The 25,296-nt window shown below is 39.2% G+C and overlaps 1 protein-coding gene across 1 annotated transcript in view; it reads left to right on the plus strand.

Moving 5' to 3' along the window:
• Nucleotides 1–25,296, plus strand: part of plxnb2b (plexin b2b) — a 116,254-nt gene that overhangs the window by 84,498 nt on the left and 6,460 nt on the right. Inside the window, 20 exon segments of the mRNA XM_018675978.2 lie at nucleotides 138–316; nucleotides 1,081–1,229; nucleotides 3,674–3,785; nucleotides 4,683–4,819; nucleotides 5,268–5,450; nucleotides 6,611–6,704; nucleotides 8,738–8,935; nucleotides 10,624–10,803; nucleotides 12,201–12,337; nucleotides 14,267–14,367; nucleotides 14,734–14,963; nucleotides 16,469–16,650; nucleotides 18,414–18,480; nucleotides 19,108–19,254; nucleotides 20,453–20,593; nucleotides 20,595–20,610; nucleotides 21,497–21,597; nucleotides 23,237–23,321; nucleotides 23,732–23,883; nucleotides 24,170–24,330. Coding sequence (XP_018531494.1) covers nucleotides 138–316; nucleotides 1,081–1,229; nucleotides 3,674–3,785; nucleotides 4,683–4,819; nucleotides 5,268–5,450; nucleotides 6,611–6,704; nucleotides 8,738–8,935; nucleotides 10,624–10,803; nucleotides 12,201–12,337; nucleotides 14,267–14,367; nucleotides 14,734–14,963; nucleotides 16,469–16,650; nucleotides 18,414–18,480; nucleotides 19,108–19,254; nucleotides 20,453–20,593; nucleotides 20,595–20,610; nucleotides 21,497–21,597; nucleotides 23,237–23,321; nucleotides 23,732–23,883; nucleotides 24,170–24,330 — 2,752 coding nt within the window.

Consider the following 25,296-nt stretch of genomic DNA (forward strand, 5'->3'; position numbering starts at 1 on the left):
AAAAATATTCACTTTATGTAAAAGAGAGGCTACAGATGATTTTTTTTTTTCTCTTAAAAAAAACATGCTGAGAAAACTGTGTAAAAATAGGATCTGAAAAGTGTTTTTTTCTTTTGGTCTCACTCCTTCCCATACAGTCACCCTGTACAACTGCTCCATGGGGAGGGAGGACTGCAGTCTCTGTAAAAACGCCGACCCAAAGTATAGGTGTGTGTGGTGCGCCAAGCAGAAGGCATGTGTGTATGAGAAGCTGTGCACTACACAACAAACCGAGGATCCCTACAACATCGAGTGCCCCGACCCACAGATCACCGATGTAAGTATTTACAATCTCGCTATCTTTATATGTTGACCTGTGAACTGGAAACAGTAGATGCTCTAAAGACCTGTGATTAGCAGTGAAAAAGCATTGACTTTAGTGATTGGGTTATAGCAATGTATTGGCCATTTTTTTTCTCCTCTTTTTGTTGATGTTGAAAGTCTGTTTCTCCTTGAGGGCCTGTTAGGCTGATCTGCAGCACGTTTAGATTGGATCAATTCTTTCTTCGCTCACTTAATTGTTGTTGCCTCATTGTCATTGACAAAAATCCATCAGTAATTGTTTTTGTGTCAATGTGACAGAGGTTATGACCGTACATACTCCAGCCAGATAAGTCAGCAGGCTAACGATTGGCCAATATACAGCTAATACCTTACTAAGACATTTTATGTTGGTTTGTGACCTGCCTGTGTGTGTGTATATGCCAGTCTTTTATTTATCAAAAGATACAGCAACTGATATATTGTTAACAGATTTTTTAAAAAATCATTCTCATGTATCTATTGTATTCACAAATCTAGTAGCAGTCAGGCTCTAATCCGTATGCACGTACATTGCGAAGATGACTCATGCAGCATGGATGTAGTTCTCCACCATGGTCTTGAATACTAAACACTTTAACTACAACTCAGCGGACTTAAACAGATTGTATAAATCTCTTGTATGTTCTTATTGCACAACTAATCTGTTTAAATCCATTTCAAATCCCTTCTTCCTATAAACACTCACCCCACCCCCACACACTGTATCTTCTCATCCAGATCATCCCTCGTTTCGGCCCCATGCGGGGAGGCATCTCCATCACCATCCGTGGCTCCAACCTTGGAATCCACAAGGAAGATATTAAAAGCATTACAGTGGTCGGCGAGCCTTGTATCCATCAGGAGGAGAAGTACTCTGTCTCCACAAGGTAATAATTACACAACCTGATGTATTTATGCAAATATACGAGCAGCAGTGCACACTGTCTTTTTATTGTATGCTTTTGGTCAAACTGCATATAGAAAGGCTTTATCCAAAGTTTGTTTTTGTTGTTGTAAAGTTTTGGATATGTTATCAGCTATAGAGTGCTTTGCATTTCCTCAAGGTAACCTGGGTGTATATTTTAATTAGCTCATTATGCCACTGTATTGATCTCAAAGTCTCCAGACGCAGGTTGGTTCACAAGCGGAATCACTCTTTTAAAAGGAGAGGAAAGGTATTCAGATCCTTTTTTCGAAATAGAGCCACCAATAGAGCAATGCAAAAATTACAAGTATCAAAAGTAAAACTCGTTCTGCAGAAAAATGGCCCCTGCAACACTGATATATTATTATATATTACATTACTAGACTCTTAATACTGATGCAACAATGTGTAAGCAGCATTTTACTGTTGTAGCTGGGTGAGGTGGAGCCAGTTTTAACTACTTTACATAGAGTTTGGGGTTGTGGGATGATTAAAGAGGCAGGAAAGAAGAAAAAACAATGTTGTGCAACACAAGCCTGCATTCATATTTCTGGCTTTTCTCTAATCTTTGCTTTTATATTATTAGTATTTGACCTCTTTTGGCCTCAAAGAGTTATGTAAACAAAACTATGATGAGAAGTTTCAAAATCTGTCTCCTTGGTGGAACTGCTAATAAAAAATAGGCTTCTGAATGCATAGCAACATTTTTTTTATCTTGGTCACAAGCCAAAACAGTTGAGGACCACAGGTTTAATCTGCAATGCACTCTTATTATATAATGATATGTCTTTTAATGTAAAATCTGATGTTAGATAAATGTAGTAAAACTATAATATTTCCCTCTGAGTTGTAATGGTGAACAATTGTGAAACTACTCAAATCAAATGCAAGTACCTCAAAATTGTACTCAACTACAGTACCTGAGTAAATGTACTTTGTTGCTCTCCACCAATGGGGAATACTAAATGCTATCTGCAGCCACTCAGTCAGTTATCTCCAACTGGTGATGGACAGGACCCTCTTTTTGGCCTCTGAGCAACCTGAATTCTTTGAGATATGTATTCACCAAAGCGCTGCAAATATACTACATAGATTTGCCACAGATTTTTTTTAGTGCTGTATTCATTCTGCACTCACCCTGTTCCACCTCATCCCAGTGCTGCTTTAATGGACAGAGGGTTGCCAAATAAACCACTGGAATAAACTTCAAGTCTGGCAAATGCACTTCAGTCAGAGCGGTGTTTAAGAAGTGTTCAGTTCAAACAAATGGTCTATAAAGGAGAAAGCATCCACATCGTTGCCCCACAGCCTCCAGCCAGAACTGTTGACACCTGGCAGGATGGATTCACATTTATGACGAATTCTTGCCCCGCCATCTGCATGATGAGGCATAAACCAGGATTTATGAGACCAGATGGAATGTTTTTCACCCTTAAATCATCCACTTTTTCAGCTCATGTGTCTACTGTTGCCTTCATTTTTACTTGCGCTACCTGATCTTTCGCATGTTGTAGCATACTTGCTGTAAGTTTCTACAGTTTTTACATGACAACATTAATATCATATCGCTATTACATAATTATAGCATTCCTTCACATTACTGTTTTGTTTACTTGTGGGCCCACCTGTTAGCCCAAATGAGGTTTGCCATTTTATGCTGACCTCTTTCATCAGCAACACATTTTCCCCTCAGGACTGCAGCAGATTTCCCAGTAAACTACAGACACTGCAATGTAGAAAAATTCTATGTCTGAGCTCCTTGAGCCAGCCAGTCTGACATTAGAAATCATACTACATTCATAGCTGCTTAGTCAGTAACATCACTTAAACATCAGCTCAACCTGTTTAGCACGTCTGCACACTTTTTGAACAAAAGCCATTTGAGTTCTGGTTTTTAAATCAGTTACTTCAGTTATTTTCACCACTTCCTCCAGTTGAATAAAACAACACAGTGCTCATGTGTCTGCCAATATCTGTGATAATTTAGAAGTAGCTCATTTGAATGGATACATTTGGACAAACATAGCATGAGGCTATTTGTTCCTTTTCAAGGCAGGAAGTCAAACTAGCAGAGACGAGAGTTTTGATTTGCAGAGGCTGTTCAGGTTCAGAGATGCTGATCAAATTTGTACGCTTCCACAAACCTGGTGTTGAATATTAATAGGGAATACATTTCAGTCATTTTCCAAGGTAAATGTCAAACATTCTCATGATTCAGCTCCTCAAATGTGCTTTTCTTTCTTTATATTTGTCTTATATGACAGTTAACTTCATATCTTTGCTGATGTTTCCTGGACAAATGATTAATCGAGATAATAAACTATAGAAAAATCAATAAGAAAATCTGCAGCTCTAGTCTTATCTGTTTTCTAATCCTCCTTTTTTTTCCCTTGTTGTCTTCTCCAGTGTGGTATGTGAGATTGGCTCTATTGACCCCATGCGAGGACACTGGGGCCAGGTGGAGGTGGAAGTGAAGGGAGGGAAGAGAGGAACATCCTCCATGTACTTCACCTACAGGGTAAATACTGTCTCATACTAACACACACACAAACACATACACACATGTTGAAATTGGTTATTTTTGGGGACATTACACAGACTTGTATTCATTTCCTGGAGACTAGCCCTAACCCTTAACTTTAACCCTTAACCACTGATCCAAAAATCATCTTTTTCTCAGTTGAGGACACAGATTTTGTCCCCAAATGAACAAACCACCCCCAATTAACTGGTCTTTAGCCTTAGTAGCCTGTAACAGAGACACACACACAGCCTCTCTCCTCAGCTGCCCTCCACATCCAAAAGCTCTCAGCTGATTTTGTTGTTTTATAGTCCCTATCATGTTTTCCTTTTCCTGACTACAGAGAGTCTCATATCAGAGCATACCAAGGGCATGTCATTTTAGTGGAATGTTCAAATCCAACATCCTAATGTATTGGCAAATTAGGCATCTAGATGCTGTCGTATTACAATGGTAATGCATTGTAAGATAAGTCAGAATGTGTATGCATTCCCCTTTAACCAGATGCTGTGCAGTAGTCCCCCTTTTCTCTCTAATACTTTAACAGGCTGCAGCGTAGCTATTTAACTGGCTTTTCATATCTCTGGCTCTGCTAAAGCTTCCCCACAGGGGAGTGCTCCGCCTAACTGTTTGCTCAGCAAATTGAGGCAGATGTGGCGCTTGTATGAGTGTGTGGGTGTGTGTGCGTGTGTGCAAATGAATGTTTCTGATAGAGAGGGGGAGATCAAGGAGGGTGAAAGGAAATGTGTGTGCATATGACATTGCACTGTATCTCTGTGTTTTGTTCTTGCCTGTGTGTGAGGGAGTGTTTGCCTGTGTGTGCTTGTAATTCCTTACAGAGGAAAGATGAGTATGTATTCATGCTGTATCTTGTGACCTCCTCCCTCTCACTAGGACCCGATTCCCGAGGCGGTGACGCCTGCTAGAGGTCCTAAAGCTGGGGGCACCCTCATTACAATTTCTGGGCGATTTCTGGACACTGGCAGTAAGGATGATGTCCAGGTTACCATCGGAGGGGTGGACTGCACTGTGTAAGGGTTTCTTTTCTCAACAACTGTCACACACGGCAAAGACCAATTCTGTTTCAATTCAGTCTCTTCGTTGATAAGTGCTACTTGTTATTCAGACATTGTATTCTATGCAAATTCTACAGTATACACACTCTGAAGGCCATAAATTGATTTTTTTTTACATTTCTGAAGCAAAAATGGAATTGACCTGAACTTTGGTGTCATATGCAGGATTTTTTTTCCTTTACCATTTGCTTTCACTGTTGTGACCACAAGTGTTCTGTCAAAAACCAGTCCACAGTGACATTTTAGGCAGAGGTAACAGAAAAATAACGAGCTAGAGAAGCAGCAAAGCCAGGATTTAACAAGCTGTCAGGCTGCTGCCATGTTGGCTTCCACTGCACTGTGACCTTGTGCGACCCCCACTCCTCAAGCTAGCCACTGCTGAGTTATGTCCTTGTCTTTGCAGGGAGCGTTTTGAAACAAATATCACCTGCAGGACAGGAGAATATGGAGCAGATAAGGTGCCCTCCGACCGTCTCAACGTCGTAGTGAAGTATGGAAAGAGTACCACAGCAGAAATTCGAAGTGCCTTCCAGTTCTTGGAAAATCCCATCATACTGGACCATCACCCCAAAGGAAGCTTTGTCTGGTCAGTTTAATGTAGCAACTTACATGTCTTGTTCCTATAATCAAAGTGTTTATTGGATCCATTTAATACACAAAGTGTTTTTTATGCTTTCATTTTACCTGGAGACATATTAAACTGGATTAAAAGATCAGGGGAATGTCTACTATTGGACATGATAACATTTTACCTATTACCTCTATTGTAGAGGTTTGCAGCTAGAGGGATTACCAGTTTTTCATTTGGACTCACTGACAAGTTTTTAAAAATGGTTTCTATTAGATTTACATTTTTAGAGACATTGCTTTAGGGCCATCTCAGTAACTATTTTCTGGACTACTGTGAAATTTTGGACATGTGTTCATAGTTCCCAAAGGACCAGCACCAGGTGTGTCAAACAAATATCTAAAGCGGAGGAGGTGAGGAAAATGTTTTCATGGCTGATCATCATGATGGACAAAAAATGGAGAGTAGGTTGTCAAATAAAGGAATTTCCTTTGAATGCCTCATGCTGTGCTTTTGTCTTTAAAGTGGAGAAGCAAAAAATGAAAAATAAAAAAAAGCCGCTGGGTTGACAATGATGACAAGGTCGAATAGAATATTATTGTATATGGAAAACGGAACACTTTGAAAGCCACCTACCTTGTTCTCTGCCCTGCTAGCTTGTATCTATCTGAAACCTTGGTAAAAAGTTATTAATGTCAAGAACCTTTTTGTTTTTAAAAGTACTGTCCTCCAAGAGTTTTTTGAGTGTGTGTGTGTGTGTGTGTGTGTGTGTGTGTGTGTGTGTGTGTGTGTGTGTGTGTGCAGAATATTTTCCTTACTTCTGATTGGCTGGGGGGGATAGAAATGGTAGCTTTTGATGTTGTGACAAACTTCTTAACAACCACTGAAAATGGATGCATTAGACGGTTACACTGCTTTTTTTGTGCAACTGAAAGCACTACAACACATCTTATTAGGCACACAGACTGGAATGACAGACAAACAGATAGGGCGCTCGAAGGCTAAACTAATTTGTTTTCATCTCCGGTGAAAATTACCCCAGGTGCAATTTAAGAACTGTGTCTGTCTTCTCGTAACTCTCCCCATGAGCTTGTCTTTGTGTGGCCAGATATATCTATACTCATACATGTGCTTTTCTGTGCTTTGGGAATCTATATGTATGTTTGTGTGTTTTTTAGTGGAGGGAGGAACATTGTGGTGACTGGCTCCGGTTTTGACCTGATCCAGACTGCCATTATGAGGGTCCATGGAGACAACTCAACAGCTTTCGAGGTTTTTACTCCCTTTATTCATCAGCATCTTCCTCTCCATCTTCATCCATCTCTAATAGTGATCATGTCTTTGCTCTCTTCACACTTTGTCTTAACTTCTCTTTCCTGCGATTGTCTCTGAGAATTTCTACTTTTCCATCTGCTCCCCCCCAATTACACTAGCAGCACTGTCCATCAATCTCCCCACATCTCATGAGCCCACGACTACAGTGGTGATTCATTCAAACTCTGTGAAGCGTTTCAACAGTTTGAGCCTGCACACACACTAACAAACACACACATATCTCCACTTCCACTTCCACTGATCAGTTAGATTTCATAAGGTAGTAGTACTTAATCTTTACTTAACTTCACTTCACTTTCTAGACCATAAATCCTTAAAACCTGTAGAATTGCAGATAGCACCACCACTGTTTCACCCTCCCCAAAATGTAACTATGTTCCTCGTCCAGCTTAATCAAGTAGGGACTGAATCTGCCAGGAACTTGAAGGAGTTGCATACAGCAGCTTCCTGGCGCCTGCCCTCCAGTGTACTGGGCAGTCTTAAGCAGTAGCAATTTTGTTCATTTCATTTAAAGGGCTAAATTTAATACGGCATTAAGGTTGCAGAAGATTATGTGACTATCCCGCTCTTCACCACTCCCGGCCAAGTCCCTGGTCCCTGCTACCCAGGGACAGGAGAGATTTGAAAAGACTGGCTTCCACAAACTAACAGCAATGTAATGTGTTATCTCAAAGGCCTTGGCTGGTCAACTTCATAAGCCTTTCTTGGTTTAAGTCCATCCACTGAACTAGACCCAAATATTTGGAGTCATTATGGTTGCTGGCTTGTGGTAAAAACATGTTGATTGCATTGTAGGTCAGGTTAGTGGTTCAAAACAGTGATGTTTTTTAAGAGAATAGAGAAGTTGTAGAGCATAGAGCAGAGAGCAAGACCTCAAAATTTGAATTTGTCCAATCAGCCTCAGCTGCACACTGTGTGCAGTGCTAATTGTGCAAATGTTACCATGCTAACAAGGTGCTAACAAATTAAGGTGGTGAACATGGTAACATTATTCCTGCTAAACATCATTGTGAACATGTTAACATGCTGCATGTAAAAGAGTATCACTGTGTCTAAGAACAGCCTCAAAGAACTGATAGGATGGTTGTAATCCATCTGTCTTGTTTGTATATTTTGTGCATGTCTTCCTTTTGCAGACAGGAAAAGGACAGTTATGCAACAAAGGTCTCCAGCCATTTTGAACATTGTAACCACACTGTTGGTGTTGTAAACCCCTAGCCCGGGACACAGGAGTCCAGAGGCCCTGATTTAGTTTACTTTTAGTTCACATTTAGTTGTTTCTGAGAACCTAGGAACAACTTTGCCAGCAAACTTGGTGATGGATTTACAAATAGTTGGTGCCACCCAATGCTTTACATCCAATGACAAAAGGCATCCAACTAACACCAACCAGCCTCAAAATTTATAGTAGGTCTGCCTGATTATTTCAAAGCATTACTCGATGTAGCCTACGCATTTTGCCTTGTCCTTTAGAAAAACTTAGACTGCGTGCAGGACTGTAGGTTCTAGCTGTCACACACAGTATTGTCAGCCCTGTATGGAAACAATCAGAGAATGACAGAAATATCACCACCAGTCCAGTTAATCAAACACAAATAAACAAAGCCAGAGGAGGAATGACTCAGCGTGAGTTGTGATTCATCAGAGGCTGCTATTCTACGATGGCAGATTGAGATTTTAATAGAATGACTGAAAAGAGACATATAATTTTACCTTCTCCATTGTATTAAACCAGGCTTCCCCCACCACCACCACCCCCGAAACACTCTACCCTCACGCAACAAAAAAGTTTCATGGCACCCACTTTTTTTAAAATCTCAAATCTCATATTTTCTATGTCCAACTATTAGTATCATCATTATTATATTTTACTCCATGTCTTGTCTTGCCTATTTTATGTGTGTTTCACATTTACCTACTTGTTGTTTGTGCCGAGTTATGACATTTTACTCCATTTCTAACACTTTCAGAAAGCCCGCGAAAAGAACGACACAGTCATCCAGTTTCAATCTCCAACAGTAAACAACTCCCTGAACCAGCACTTTAGAACATTCATCCACCTGGACAACTGGAAGAAGGAACTAAAGCCCTTCGACTACCACCCTGACCCCATCTTCAATGAACTGACGAAGAAGGTCATCACGGAGGCCAGCATCATCATTGTCACTGTGAGCACAGACCACACACAGCTTCTTTTAGTTCTGCAGCTGCACTATGACAGCGATGTGTTTCTGAGAAGTCAGCCTAATTTGTGTGAAGGAATTAAGACAAATGGTGTTATTATCTGACTCGAGGATAAAAATGGAAAAGATGCTGAACTGCAGTTGCTGCGCTACATTTTCCTTCTTTAGCTGCTTATATTATTGTTGAGTTTCATTGAATATAAAAATTATGCAAATAGCAGCACATTTATTATTTTAGCTCAGTGGTGTGATTGTTTTGGAAGTCAAATGAGCTGAGGCAAATGTACATTAGAAGTCGCAATTAGTAAACATTTATTTGTTTTAACCCTCATAAACAGATGCAAAATAAAGCTCTTTATGCAAATATCCATTTCTCTAAAACAAAGTTTAGGTCACAAGGTGATTAACAAAAAGGGATAATAGAAAAATACATATTTCTGAGATGCAAAATTGTGAGTTTTTCTGTGTTTATTTCCCCTAAAATTTAACTTGTGAATTACTGGATCATTTTACCTACTTTGGCCTTGAAAAGCTTTTCAAATACAACATTCCAGTAATGGAGAATCTCCTTTTCAGTTGAACACATGCAACCAGTGATGAGGGGCAACAAGTAAACAGTTTTGTTTTAAAGCCTAATCCTCATCAAGTATGAATTGTAATATAGATTAGAATACACAACATTCTATTATGACTAAATTCTTGTCTTACTGACAGCTAAATAAGATTTTACAAATGAGTTTCAGATTGTCATGCTTCCCATATTGGGCTTAAAATGTTAAATATGTTCTAAGACCAGAAATGTGGAGTACAAAAAATAGAAAAATAGAATGAGATAGTAAAAAATATTTGGACACATCTAAACTAACAATTATTTCATTATCCACTGATTGCAGATGATATTTTGGGAAGGCAGTGTTCTATCAGTCATTACTTATTTTGTCTGACAGACACTCATACATATCAAAAAGATATTCAGTTTATTATCACATAAGCCAAAGAAAAGCAGCAAATCATCACAAGTGAGAAGCGGAACCTTGGGAACATGAGGCATTTTTTCTTGAAACTTTGACATTACCAATTAATTGATTATTGAAATGGTTCAGATTCCTTCCCATGGCCTTTTAGTGCTTTATGTCAGCTTCAGGGCTCCTCAGTATTCTCTCTTTAAGTTTCTTTGGGTAAACGCACTTCAAGTAAATTAGTTGGGAAAGGCATCTGCGGAAAAAGTCTGAGGTCTTTTCAATTACTCAGCTGCTGGTTTACTTAAGCTAATTTCACCTTTCTTATATCCCAGACTGCATTAGAATAATTGAAAGCATGTCTGTAGATATAGAAGTGTGCTGTAGCATCTCAAAGTGTATACTGCAGTGCCAGGACTGTGGGATTGACTGGAGCTGTGCCTAAAGTGTCTTTAAGTAACAAATTACTTAGAAATGTGCTTACAATGACTATAATCTTAATCTTTCTAATTAATTTTGGCACTCATGGTGGAACAGTGGAGCGCTGTTATAAACTTTCCACCCATTACAAATGAAAATGCTTACAATAATGTTTTTAATACTCAACATATGATGCGCCTGCTTGATGGCTTATAAATGCAATAATTAATCCCCCCCACTCCAATGTTGTTCCATCATGACTCTTTGAGCATTACAGTTGCTCTTTCCCTGCAGGGTCGAGGATTCTCCAAAGCCATGACAGCCAAAGAGGCTCAAGCATTCGTGGGCGATGTTTCCTGTCAAGTCAATACGCTTCAGGATGACAAGCTGTTCCTGGACCCACCTTCTACCCCGCCCCGTGCTCGCTCCAGACGGCACCGCAGAGACACCCGGCCTGAACTATTGGATCTAATGGTCAGATCAGACAGACAGACAGACACACAGTGATGGAGGAAGTTTAGATCCTTTATCTTAGTAAAAGTACTAATACCACACTGCACAAATATTCCATGGTAAATTTAAATCCTACTTTGGAAATGTTGCTTAATTTAAAATATGTGAACTTAATCAAGAAAATGTACTTGAAGTATTAAAAGTAAATGTATATAAAGCAGAAAAATGGGTCCTGTGTGGGCTATATAACTATATATATTATATCATTAGAGTATTATTAAGCTCACATTAATGTGTAGGCAAATTTTTACTGTTGTAGCTGGCTGAGTTGAAGCCAATTTTTTTATTGATTGTTTGGTTTATGAAAATTAAGAAAATAGTGAGAAATGCCCATCACAGTTAGCCAAAGTAATTATTCTCATAACTGTAGTGGGCATCTCTCCCTCACAGTTCTTATTTTGTCCAAATCTCAAAATTATTTGAAAAAAAAAAAAAAAAAAAAAGTATACCCAGGAAAAGCAGCAAATTCTTACTTTTGAGAAGCTGAAATTATGAAATGCTGACATTTAATTGTCATTTAATTGTCTCTAACTTGTATATACTTTTGGGTAGTTGAATTTATATTGAAGCATCATATTTTATAAGTTCTTTATATATTTGCATACAAAAATCTTAATTTCTAAAGTAACTAATAAATAAACCTGTCAGATAAAGCATAAAAGTGGAGGTATAAAGTGACATGAAAAGAAAATCAAGTAAAGTACAAGTAACCCAAATATGTACTTAAGTAAAATACTTGAGTGAATTACATTCCACTACTAGACACATACACAGACTTGCAGATGAGAGCATGCATCATGAATTTTTACTGCACTACTTTACTGTCTAGGCGTGTCCTCTGCACTACTTGAGGCCCCATTTTTTTCACTGGACGAACAATTTTCATGTAGCTACAGGCCCTTATAATTACTTTTAATTATAGCCGAGCCACGATTGTGATGAAAACTGTAACCTCTTCTCTGGGTGATTCCGCTAAGTGAGGTATTGTTTTATTTCTGTGGCTGCGTTCTGCATAAAGAAGTAACACCGCAGCACTTATCAATAGTACAACCTATACCTACATTGAAAAAGCTTGATTATAAAGTGTCAAATAATGTCAAACAACTCAATACATTTATGCATTTGTTCAGTTAATGTGGGGCCACTAACTTAAACATAGCCCCGGCACTCTAAAATACCAAAAGGTCCCACAGCTGTTTTAGCAGAACTGTGGGCAATTATGTAGATTCTCCTCAGTCCCCTGTTTCCTCTCCAACACTGTCGAATCTTTACCAATGACATCTACCTGAATAAATCTCTGGCTAAAATGTAGAGAGCTTGTGCAGATAATAAGATTCCCTCTCTGTGTTTATCCACAGATCAAGTTTGGAAAGGGAGAGTGGGTGGTCGGCTCGGTGCAGTATGAGAATAAGAATGATTCGTCACTCTACATCATCATCCCCGCTGTCATTGTGCCCATGCTGCTGATCATCGCTATCTCTGTCTACTGCTACAGGTAAATTAAGCCGTTTTAAGTCAACCTCACATACACTATAATAAAAATAAAGAAAGCCAACTTCTTCTAATTGCATTTTTAGAGAAGAGAAGCTGTAGAAACATGTATTATTTGAACTTGTTGACCCTAGACAATTAGATGTCACATGGTTCTCTAATCACTGTAGGTGCTGTTAAGGACTTCATAACTGTTGCTGTTTTGCACACTTTTGCTTGCAGGAGAGGTTATTTTTATGTGTTGCTGAGCAAAAAACATCACCCACCTCATGAGTTAACTCACAAACACTGCAGTATTTTATGCCATTGGTTCCTAACCTCAGCCTTTTTGGTTTGTGACCACTTAAATCTTGTATATTGTTGAAATTGGCTTTACCTCCTTACTGTTCAGGACCCCATAGACTCAGCACCAGTATGTGTAAAAATATTGAAAAAATAATTTTTGCTATAAATTCTTTTGTTTCCCCTTTTCTCTGACCTTATTAAAACCCAACATGTAGAAAAGTTTTGAAGTGGTAACTATTCCCATTTGCTACAAACTGGGCTTGCACATTTGATGAAGGGAACTTGACTTGCAGTGTGTTTGAGATCAGTTAAATCCCGCAGAGGTATAACTCCCTGTCTGACCTCTAATGAAAAAACTTTTTATAAAACTTAAAAAACAGAAATCCAAATAGACTAATGTGGGAGTAGTGCTGCATAAAATGCACCAATTACAGACCTAAGTAATCAGTTGTACTTAACCAAGTTTTACAGCTTGAGTCTGAGCCCCAAAACAGAAGTAATGCATTATTTTCCGTTGCAGACAGCTGAAACGTGTCATTACTTTGAGAAATCTTCATGAGGTCCTGAATCCCATGCTGGGAACTGCTATTTTATGCAAGCACACTTTATAACAGTTTTATAACTTGATTCCTTTAACTGTTCCAAGGTTTCTGTTTCATTATACATGCACAAATCTAGTCTTTTGCATCAATTTCAAAGGTGATGATCCTGTTAAAAATGTTGATCGCTATTTTGATCAACAGATGCAGAATCAGCACAACTAGTCCTAGCCAACTAAGAAATAATGAGCTGTTGTGTGATGTCTTTGTATCACGTGTAAGCTGTAACCTACTGATGATCCTTTGTTACATAATGTTATATCAGATCATTAAAGTCTGGATTTGAATTGCTGGAGGGGCTGATGTAATGGCTCTCTCTCTATTATTTGGTGTGCATTATCTGTGCAATGATTAAAGGAGGAGGTTATTAATGAAACAAAAATAAAAAGCTTACACCTGAATAAATAAACATTATACTCCCCTGGGTAAGTGTTGCACGTTAGTGTCAAGCATTATGCTAAGGGGAAAATGAAATTTTTGAAATTTTGAAACTTTTAATTTCAAGCCGTTGAAAGTTTAGTAATAATCTGCTATACCCCAATACTGGGACTTAAGAAGTATCTGTAATTGTATGGTGACATTACAATTAAAAATACTTCCATAACACTATCAGTGACACATTTTTTATTATTGTAGAGTTATAGCTTATCTTTCTGTTTTTACTGTTTCAATTTACAAGTTTAGTCTCCATGTCCTACAGGTTCTCCAAAAAGAGGCCCCGTTTAGTAGTTAATATGTCTGTTACAGGCAATCATGCATTTGTTAAACTTTCACACTTTCAGCTAAATATTCATAAAAACACCTACATCAGGAACAGCACACCCACAGTGGCAGAATAATAGCTGCAGTAATCATATAATTTAGTGAAACTCAAACACTGTTTACTCTAGGTTATCAACCAAATGTGCCAATTATCCTCCATAAATTAGAGTGTGTAGTCTTTGAACAACAATTAGATCTATGAAATTATCTTTTAAAAAGTTAAAATCCATCCTTCCATTCCACAAACATTTGCCTTAATGACACCTGTGTTGTGTTTGTCTGTTCAGGAGAAAGAGTCAGCAGGCAGAGAGGGAGTATGAGAAGGTGAAACACCAACTGGAGAATCTGGAGGAGAGCGTACGAGACCGCTGCAAGAAAGAATTCACAGGTACCAGCAGTGCAACTGAGCAAAAGCTCGGCAGTATTGCTAATGCCCCTCAAAGGATCCATGTATCTAAGAAGCTGTAAAGTAATGAAGTGCTTCAATGCTCTGATTACATTTCTTTGATGTATTGTACTGCAGTGAATTAAATACATTCTCCAGGTTAACATCTTGTTATCATCATTATGGGGAGCAGTTTTGCAGTAACAGCAATAGGAAACAATCTTTCATAGCTGAAATTATTTTCCCCACAATGCCCTCTGTTCTCTGCCTCTCATGACACAATTATTGAGACAGACGAGCAGCGCACAAATGACAAAAGCTGCTTATTTGAAAGGAACCAGGTACTATTTTCTGGTTTGTGTCTCGCAGACTTGATGATCGAGATGGAGGACCACACCAACGAGCTGAGTGAGGGACGAATCCCCTTCCTGGACTACAAGACCTACACAGACCGCGTCTTCTTCCTGCCCTCTAAGGACGGTGCCAATGATGTGATGATCACAGGGAAGCTAGACATCCCAGAGGCTCGAAGGGCCACAGTGACCCAGGCGCTCAACCAGTTTTCCAACCTCCTGAACTCCAAGACCTTCCTCATTAATGTAATTATATTTCACTTTTGTGTGTGTGGTCTGACAATGTCCACACACACACACACACACACACACATACACATATTTTTCAGCTGGGTTATAAAGGTGGGCAGCATTAGAGCTTCACAAAGTGACAGATTTTTGTACAACACAAGATTTTTGAGCACTTTTATTTTAGCCTCTCTAGCAGCAGGGCTCCAGGGATGTCAGTGTCGATAGCTCCATTGCTTTGGTCCACACTGAAATATCTCAGCAACTATTGAATGAATTGTCATTAAATTTAACATTGACATTCATGGTTCTCAGTTTGGTGATACACTGACTTTTCTTCTATTGCCGCCAGCTGGCTGACATTTGTGCTTCTGAGTGAAATATCGATGTGAAGTGTTGGATGGATTGCCATGGAATTATGTACACACATTAATTTGCTCCACAGGATAATTTACAAAAAATCTGGTGATCCCCTGATTTTTCCTCAACTGCCAAATCAGCCTAATATTTCCCATCAGCCTCAGCTACACTTTGCATTTAGTAAATATTTGCATGCTAACACCCTGAACTTGAATGGTAAACATGGCAAATATTATACCTGTTAAATATCCACATGTTAAGATTGTAATTGTGAACAGATTTGCAAAAAAAATCATGTCAGCTCCCTGTTGTCCTTGAGCATAAACAGTAACATCCCGCTGATTTAACATTACTCAGAAATCAAAAATGACGTTGTGGAGTTGCTTCTGAATAAATTGAACTAACCTTGTCCATCATAATGAAGGAATATGTTACTCAATAGCAACAGCATGACTCTTTTATGTGTTGGGACGACAGTGAGTGGAGTTTTATGGCCTGGAGCGATAAGCCCTTAGCTACACAGGCAATCCTCCTAAAATGCAGCAGGATAAATTCAGTGTTGGTTTATTTTTTCAGATGGTTTTCTGATAGTAGTAAAGTATAAAATCATGTCAGCCTTATCCTTATTTATTTTGGTAAGCTTTTATTTAACAGTCACATGCGTGAATTTACCTCCCACAACAACAATGGTGCACACTCCCCCTACATCTCTGTAAGCTTTCAAAATCTGTCTGTAACCCCAGTCAATAATACTGCAAGGTCCTTTATATCTGTTTTAAATTCTGTCCTCCCTGGAATTGAGGAGTGTGCAATGTTTTAGTTAGTGGAGTACAGTATTAGAAGTGAGAAGCAGAAGACATAGCAGAGGGAGACGTGTGAAGATTCTTAATAATACAATATTGCTGGCACAGAAACGGCCTCTGAGGTGTTAACTGCATATGTGTGGGTGATTCCTCTTCCACTAATTGGTATCTTTTCTGAGCCACAATATTTTACAGGGCAGAACTAAATTTACCTTGATAATTATTGTTTTCACTAGCATTAGAGTCTTGATTATTTAACAGCATATTATGTTGGATTTGCTTCTGTGTGCACGGGCTTCATCGGGATGATTAATTTCGCTTGTCATTCGCCTGTTTGTGTGTGTGGTGTGTGGTTTGTAGTTTATCCGTACCCTGGAGCGCAGTCATGACTTCAACGCCAGGGCCAAGGTGTACTTTGCCTCCCTGCTGACAGTGGCTCTGCATGGGAAACTGGAATACTACACCGACATTATGAGAACGCTGCTGCTGGAGCTGATGGAGGAATACGTCCACAGCAAGAACCCCAAACTCATGCTGCGCAGGTGAGTGAGGGCCAACTCAGTGCTGCTGCTCAGTAGATACCGGTGCAGTCACTATGAAAATGTCAGTGCCAAGTTTATAGCTAGGAAGTATGGTGCTGCTAAGATATCATAGCAACTGCATGACTTGGATGATTTTTGGCCATGCCAGCGGAGTGCCACCAGAAGGTCAGTTTTCACTCTTACATTGACATAGATTGGCATAAAATGTTGGACAGACATTCATGGCAGCGACTCCTCTAGTGTCACGATGAGTGTTACATTGCTGTTCTGTCTGTTTACATATAACTTCAGTGCACTGCTGCCTCAATATATCCTCGCAGAGGTGAGCAACATGGGCGTAGATTCTTATTCATCAGCATCTTTTGCCTTGAGATTGAGAGATGTCCTTGATTCTCAGCTCTATAATCAGAATCACCCCAAATCTAAACCCTGGCACTGATATTATCAACCAGTTTAGAACTGGGATGCGGTTCAAGATCTGGTGGACTGTTTCATTCTGTTGCCATATTTTCTGTTGAATTCTGCACTGAATACTGTAGTTCACTATCCAGAGCCAGACGACTGCTTGATCTATTCCAGTCCTGCTCCTTCTGTTTCTCCTTCTGCTTCTTCCCCTCCTTGGAGCCCAACCACAACGTGCTGGATGATTCTTCTTTTGCTGTTCCCCTTCATCATCCTCTTTATTTTCTTATCCTGTTACTCTAGATCAGTGGGACATAGGCAAAAAATTACTTTTGTTCCATGTTTTTGATTGACCTGAATACGTAAGTCAACTTATATCAGCTTTCTGGAAGTTCGTTACAGCATAATCCTGCATCAGGATGATTTCAATCCAATCAGAACAGCTTTCATCAACTAAATTATCACCAAGAATAATGTAATAATAATGTTGTGTTTGGTATGAAATCATAACTCATTAATTTTAGGAATTTGCCAAATATTTTGTATGTCTTTCTCTGATATTACCGAATATTAATTGCTCAATGTTTTCTCCCTTGGCAATAACTCCTAATTTCTTTGTTGTATTAGAGTCTGTAAACACTCAACTAACTAATTTGATTGAAGTAAATAGCCTTAAGAAAAGAATTTCCAATTTTAATGCTCTTTGTTCTTTACTCTTGCATTCACTGTGATGATCATGTCAAGGTCAAATCATTCAGTGATGGCTGCCTCCCCTCCCTCAGCAGGACCCACTTGTCAGACAGTACAGGCGCTCATCACTGCTGGGAGGGGGGTTATGTGATCTGAACTGTCTTCCGTGCCTCGGCACACTGTGACTGGCTGTTATGCAAGTACACATCTTAATTATCCCCCAATGGAGAGGCTCATTATGCTGATTAGGCCATTGTGCCAACACAGGCCCCCTTATATACAAGACATCTAATTAGGCATGCTAACAGCTAACAATAGGCACCACCAGTGGATATCTGACATTAGGATGGGTGATCCGTCAGGTGACCACTGACATGAGTTTTGAATTAAAATACCATGACATTGACAAGATGTGCAGAAATTTCCCCTGTTGATATGTTGTGGAAGTGCTGTCATAAGAGAGTAGTGTCTGAATTTTTTTTAGGAGGATACAAGAGAATGTAAGTGACATGATGTGAAAATACTAATTAAATATGTCACTTTTTCTTTTGAATTTACTAATCAAATGTTATGTCTGCACTACTTATTAACATACAGCATTAATGCATGAGAATTATCCACTTTTATTCTGACAGCGACATTAAAATAACTGCTCATCATGTGTTTTCCAGGTCAGAAACAGTAGTGGAGAGGATGCTGTGCAACTGGATGTCGATCTGCCTTTACCAGTTTTTGAAGGTAACATGGGGTTGGTCGGTCACAATGTATGGAATGAAATATGATAACGTGACATTCAAAGATTAGTTGATCGAAAATAAAATTAATGATATAACTGACTGACTGAGTCATTTTCAAACAAAAATGTCAAGAATTTGATGGCTCCAGCTTCTCTTTGGATAAAACAACACATTGATGATGACAACACATTGGGCTCTAGGACGCTCTCTTGCACACTTTGACTGTTCTAATGTTTCATCGAATAAACTATAAACTGACAATAAAATGATTGCTTGTAGCCCTATTGATAACTGTCATTTTTATAACTCTAATCTAAGGCTGTCCTAACATATATCATTTTCAAATGGGCCAATTAATTCAGCAGTAAATGGACTTTATTATTAATACTGAAAATGTGTGTAATGACATGACTACAGCTTTAAACCTTGGGCTCAGTTTATGGATTTCTCCATGTCTTTCATTAGTGCTCAGTATTGATAAAGTGCATTTATCTGTCTTCTAAACTGCTAATCACAACAATTAGCTTCTTGACAACATCTGCGGCGAACTTCTAAATGGCTTTGTGTGCCTCTGTGAATGTGTATTTTGTGTGTGTGTTTTGTGTGTGTACGTATGTGTTTATACCAGGACTCTGCAGGCGAGCCCTTGTACAAACTGTTCCGAGCCATCAAGCACCAGATCGAGAAAGGGCCTGTGGATGCAAGAGTGAAGAAAGCCAAGTACACCCTCAACGACACAGGCCTGTTAGGCGATGACGTAGAGTACTCTGTCCTGGTGAGATGGACAGACACACACACACACACACACACACACACACTCACGCACACACACAAACACCCACAAACACCCACAAACAAATTGCACACAAATACTCACGCATAAAAACTCCATAGTCAGAAAAATTGCACACACTGCTTTTAGATTGCATGGTGTTTTGTGCCTGGTGAGCAACACACACACATAAACACAGACACACACACACACAGTCTAGTTGCCATGGTAACCACCACAAAAAAACCCCCAGGCGACTGCCCACTTTTGTGTGACATCCATTTTCAGTGTCAATGTTCTCGGCTCAAAAACGACACAGGCAACACATTCCAATATAGTAGTGAAATGCATGGCTTAGATGAAAGTACTACAAGTCAGGACAAGTATAGAGTACAAGCCACCTCCATAACCCCTCCTCGACCTTCCAACCTCCACCTGCTCCATATCCATTTTGGCAGCTTTCGGGAGTCGGGGAAAGCCTGTGTTTCTTGCTTTGGTATCGTGTTTCAATAATGGAGGCTAATGTGAACACAGATGTTTTCTGTTTAAGTCAGCACAAATAAAAAGACCCATGGGTAATGGCGTTGTCGAGGACAATTATCAAATTAGCCTGAATTACATGTCTCCCGTTGTGATGGATCGCCTTCTGTGATTGAATTACAGAGGGAGAAAAAACACGATGAGCCAGATTTCACAGGCAGAGATAGTGTTTTCTGTTGGCTTGAATTCACAGTGTGCTCCTCTCATTGACTTCAAATGCAGATGGGCTTACGAGATTGCTATTGCCTTCCCCCCTGTTTGAATCTGTCGAGTGGTCAGTTAGTTATTTCTGACAGAGTGACTGAGTGTGGGAGGTGAGGTGGGTCAGAGTTTGCTCCTGCTGAGCCTTGGTCATTAGCTGGCCAAGGTGACAGGAGTCCTGTCAGGTGTCACCGCACTGTGTGTGTGTGTGTGTGTGTGTGTGTATGTGTGTGTCTGTGTGTGTGTGCTTTACAAAAACCCGGTTACCATGGCGACAATATCCCTGATGGAGCTTGGTGTATGTGGGTGTGCGTTTGTGGGTGGGTGGCTGGGTGCTCTGGCCATGTTTGAATATATCTGTATATTTGTCATTTGTGTGAGTAGGTGCATGTGAAATGCACATGCTATCACCATGTGGTCTTAATGTGTGTTTTTGTGCGTGTGCGTGTATTTCCCCCAGACCTTGCAAGTGCTGGTGCATGGTGAGGGGCCAGATGTGACACCCGTCAAGGTGCTGAACTGTGACACCATCTCGCAGGTGAAAGAGAAGATCATAGAGCAGGTGTACAGGAACCTGCCATACTCCCTGCGGCCCAAGGTTCGACAGTGTCACGCTGGGTGAGTAAATGAGGGCCACCTAAGAGGAGGACGATTCGAAGCAGAAACATCTAATAATGATGAATAATGTAACACTTTCAGGGAGTGGCAAAGATGTCAAAATGGGGAAGCTATTTCAGTCATGACTGAAATGCATTTATAATTAAGCCAGAATGTAATTATCTAAATAAATAATTGATTATTTATTTAATTTTAACTTCATTTAATAGATTATTTTGGAGATCTCTCTCTGTCTCTGTTTGTGGAATAAAAATGCTTTATTGAGGTTGAGAACTTTTTCAGTGTCAGCAACATGAAGAAAGCCTTCATCCCTAAACAAAGTTTTGCTCACTACTGTAGTCAGAAACCTTGGGGACTGACTTGAAAGGCTAAAGCTCTATAGACATTTTCCAACATCAAAGCAATTTATATTCCCACGCATGCTGTAGATCTCATTCCTTTATACATTTTAGATAAGCAAAGATCCGTCTTCTTTCATGGGGAATCACAAAGATAACCCCCTTATAGTTGGTGATACTTGTAAATATATGTCACAGATGGTGTTTAGATCAGGTCTACAGTGGTGTCAGTTTTCCTAAACTGAAAATGTTGAGGTGAAAATCACAGTTTAGAAATAGATTTAAATTATTCAAGAAATACCAATGTGTCAGTTCTTCACCCAAAATCAGCTAAAGTGTGTCACAAAAATCCCAGGAGAGAGAGCAAGACAGACAGTATGATGGTTTTTTACTACATTATTATGGGGTAACCTCAGGGTAACAGTGACCTATGATGAAATAAGTGCAATCAATATTGAAAAAACACTTTGCCAAATATTGCATTTCACCTCCAACTAGCAGGTATAATTTCAATTTTTATTGACTTTTTTCTCCTGCCTTCACCGCAGAGTGGCGCCCCGGCTCAACAGGGCAGATTTTGTCAGATCTGGACTTGACTTCTCAGAAAGAGGGCAGGTGGAGACGCATCAACACTCTGGCACACTATAATGTGAGTGCTGATGAAATGTAGTGTCTTGATGCAACATATATTAAAAAAGGAGGACTGAAAATGCCAAGGGATGTGAGGAGGCATAGGGGAAGTAAATAACTATATGTGGGCGTGTGGATGTGAATGGGGTTGCTTATTTTCACGCCATTTCAGTCAGAGGCTCAGCTCTACATCTTGTGTCACAGTATGCCATCTATGTCTGCTGCAGGTTTTCAGAGTCAAATATACCAGCACACAGCATATGATTTGTTTGCTATTGATTCAGTATTTTCACAAAATTGCTAACTGTTTAGTTTGTACACTATTTACAGACACGTACAGTAAGGGTGTAAAAACATGAAGCTATGTCTTACATGGCAATAATAACATGTCAAAATGAATTAAAAGAATCTGGCAGTATAGTGTAAACTGCAACTTTATGATTTGCAGTCTGTATTTGCATAGTTACCATACACAGCCAGTATTTTTGACACAGTCATAGTTTCATTTAGAAAAAGTTCAGTTTAGAAAGAAAAAATGCCAAGAAACCAAGAAAACTTGAATTAGACAAAAAGGCAGAAAACTAAAGACAGGCTTAGAGACAATAAGCTATTTTTGCTAAAACTATTTTTATTTGTTACTGCAGTCTGTGACTGAAAATCCTCTTTTTAGACATTGTGTTTGTTGTATACTATATAAGAATGTCAATGTACGACATGCACTCAAGGACAACACTGGCAATTGTTTAAGTGGTCCTGCAAAGCTATTTATGTGTTTATTAATTTGCACTCCATCAAACAGCTCTTTAAGTAAAAATGTAAACTTTTATTTTAGTTTGTGTTTCCTCTCTCTATAATGTATTATGGTTGGAGTCTTCCAGTTTGAATGACTAGAAAACTGTATTAAAGCTCAAAGAATGTAAAAGGATGAAAGTTTTATGCTAAAAGTGCTGCTTGCAGACTGTAAATTACACCATAATGGCATTCATGAATATATGCATCCTTTGTGATGTGGGCAAGATGGAGCATTTACAAAAAATATGTTTATTCAAAGGTAAACCTGCCCACAAATCAGCTATACCAGAAAGCACTGTATAACTGTTTTCCCTCACTGTATGCCACTATTAGTTCAGCAGCACACCTTAGATTTTAATTTCTCACCACCAGGCAGTTGAAAGTGCCTGGTCTTGGTTTGCTTTTGTCAGCTTTCAGTGGTGACAGAATGCCACTAAATCTTCTTGGCACAATATTGATCCTCAGAAAATAAAGGTCACTCACAAATATCCTCTACTCTTCAGCTTTTCAGCCACTTAAATCCCCCTCTTTCAAAGGTACTCCTCTTTCTTTCATCTTACCCGCCCATGTCTTGCAGTTGTTCATAGAGAACAGCCTCACTGCTATAGATTCACCTCCTGTGTCAGAGTAGTGCTAATCACAGTATTTGTGGGGTCAATAACGGGTTGAAGAAAATGGCCTGTAAAAACCCAGTAAAGACCCAGTGTTGCTGTTCACTCAATCAGATTGATTATGAATTAGTTCTGGGGCACTAAAAGAGACTGCTGACCTCAGTCACAGTCCCAATAAAATTCAAGGTGTGTGAAATAAGTGTTTATTGTTGTGTGTGTTTTCTGTCTAAGAAAAGACTGTTATGTGCATTCCAGGTGCGAGATAATGCCACATTAGTCTTGTCCAGAGTGCTCCACCCTCAGCAGAACTATGATCAGAACCAGGAAAACCATGAAGAGCGTGAGTGTCTCTTTATACACACATAAACACACACTTGTTGAACCCAAACTAGCACAGATCAGATGAGTACTTGAGAATATAATGCTTGCCTTTGTTTCTTTTCCCCAGGGCTTTTGTCAACATCCCCGTTCTCATTTAACATGCTAATACATGTTGTTTTATGTATAGCACACTTTGAGATTATGCTGAAATTATATGCACTTTTATCTTCAGCCTTTTTATGTGCATTTCAGAATAGTTGATTGTTGCACATTTCTACTAAGATATTCTCTCTGCATTCAAATTCATCTGACAAACACCCTCCCATTTCTCATCATCTGAATATTTTCTGTAAGGGTGTGCATGAATAAATAAGGAGTAGAATTATTTGAAGAAAGTTTAAAAAAAGAGTTGTTTTTTCCCCCTGGTAGGAAATGCTCTGTTGGAAGATGACAAGGTGTTTCATTTGGTGAGGCCGGCAGACGAACTGGATGAGATCAAATCTAAACGAGGAAGCATAAAGGACAAGTCGATGACCAAAGCCATTACAGAGATCTATCTAACACGGCTCCTTTCTGTCAAGGTACAAAGACGGAATCATTTATTCAATCAGACATTTGTTAAGGTACTTACAGGCAAAGAGCAATTTTTGCCTTTCCAGGAAGGGGCTCTCAGTTAAAAAGACAAATTTAATTGATACCATCTCGGTTAGGTTCGGTCTTGCAAATGCAAAAAATGCCAGAATACTCTCAGAATAACCTGAATATATTCCTTCACAGTAGGTGCAAATAGCTACATCTCAGGACTTTGATACTCTGGCTCTGCGCTCTGTCTCTGCCCTGTCTCACATTATTTGTGGCCCCTTTCAGGGAACACTGCAGCAATTTGTGGATGACTTCTTCCGCAGTGTGCTGTGCTCTGGGGCAGTGGTGCCACCGGCTGTCAAATATTTCTTTGACTTCCTGGATGAACAGGCGCTGAAACACAACAATGTGGATGAGGAGACCATCCATATCTGGAAGACTAATAGGTAAAAAGTATTGCATGCTTGCATACACTGATAGTCACTCTCAAAGTCCCAGTTGTGTGCACTGTAAACGGTGGTGGAAGAAGTGCTCAGATACTTTTAAGTTCCAATACAACAATGTAAAAATACTCAGTTACACGTATAGTACATATACCTAAATAGCATTTTACTGTTGTAGCTGATTGAGGTGGAGCTAGTGTTAGCTATTTTTATATACAATTAGGTTGTTTAGTCCAGTGGTTCCCAGGTGTCAGGCTGCCTCTAAAGGGTAGTCAAATTTAGGGGGTTGTGAGATAATTAATGGGGTACAAAAGAAGGAAAATCTAAGGTCTGGCACAGGAATTTCTATTTCTTTTTTGGATTTGTCTGTAATCTTTGCTTTTGTTCTTTAAATATTGGATAATTTTACATCTTTGAGATTCTAATAGTTATTCAAATTAAACCATGGAAGCAGCCTAGCAGGGGAATCACTCTTTGTTGGAAGTGATAACAAATTATAGACACAGGTTTTTTTTGTAAATGATCTTGAGCCAAAAATAATGTGAACCACTGGTTTAATCTTTAATAATATACTGAATTTTAATTTAATATGAAATTTAACTAGTAGCCAAATGTAGAGGAAAAAAGAACATTCTTTGCTTCTGAATGTAGTGGAGTAGAAATATAAAGTAGCCTAAGATTCAAGTAAAGTACCTCATATTTTCACTTAAGTACAGTACTTAGTAAATGTGTACCCATCACAGATGCACACCTAGACACATAGCTATCTGAGTCTGACCAACACACAAGTCTCACTGCCTGCGATACAGTAACTCTCCAAGAAATAAAACTAACTTATCCAAGAAAGAGCTGAATACAAATTCACAATTTTAGCTCACTTAGTTTGCATTTGCAATCCCCCTGCTCCCATGTGACATTTAAGTGCATAAATTAGTGTCATGTCGGCTAAGGCTCAAGAATACAAGACGA

The sequence above is a fragment of the Lates calcarifer genome, linkage group LG10 (genome assembly GCF_001640805.2).
Source record: "Lates calcarifer isolate ASB-BC8 linkage group LG10, TLL_Latcal_v3, whole genome shotgun sequence".
In the NCBI taxonomy this organism is placed as follows: domain Eukaryota; kingdom Metazoa; phylum Chordata; class Actinopteri; family Centropomidae; genus Lates; species Lates calcarifer.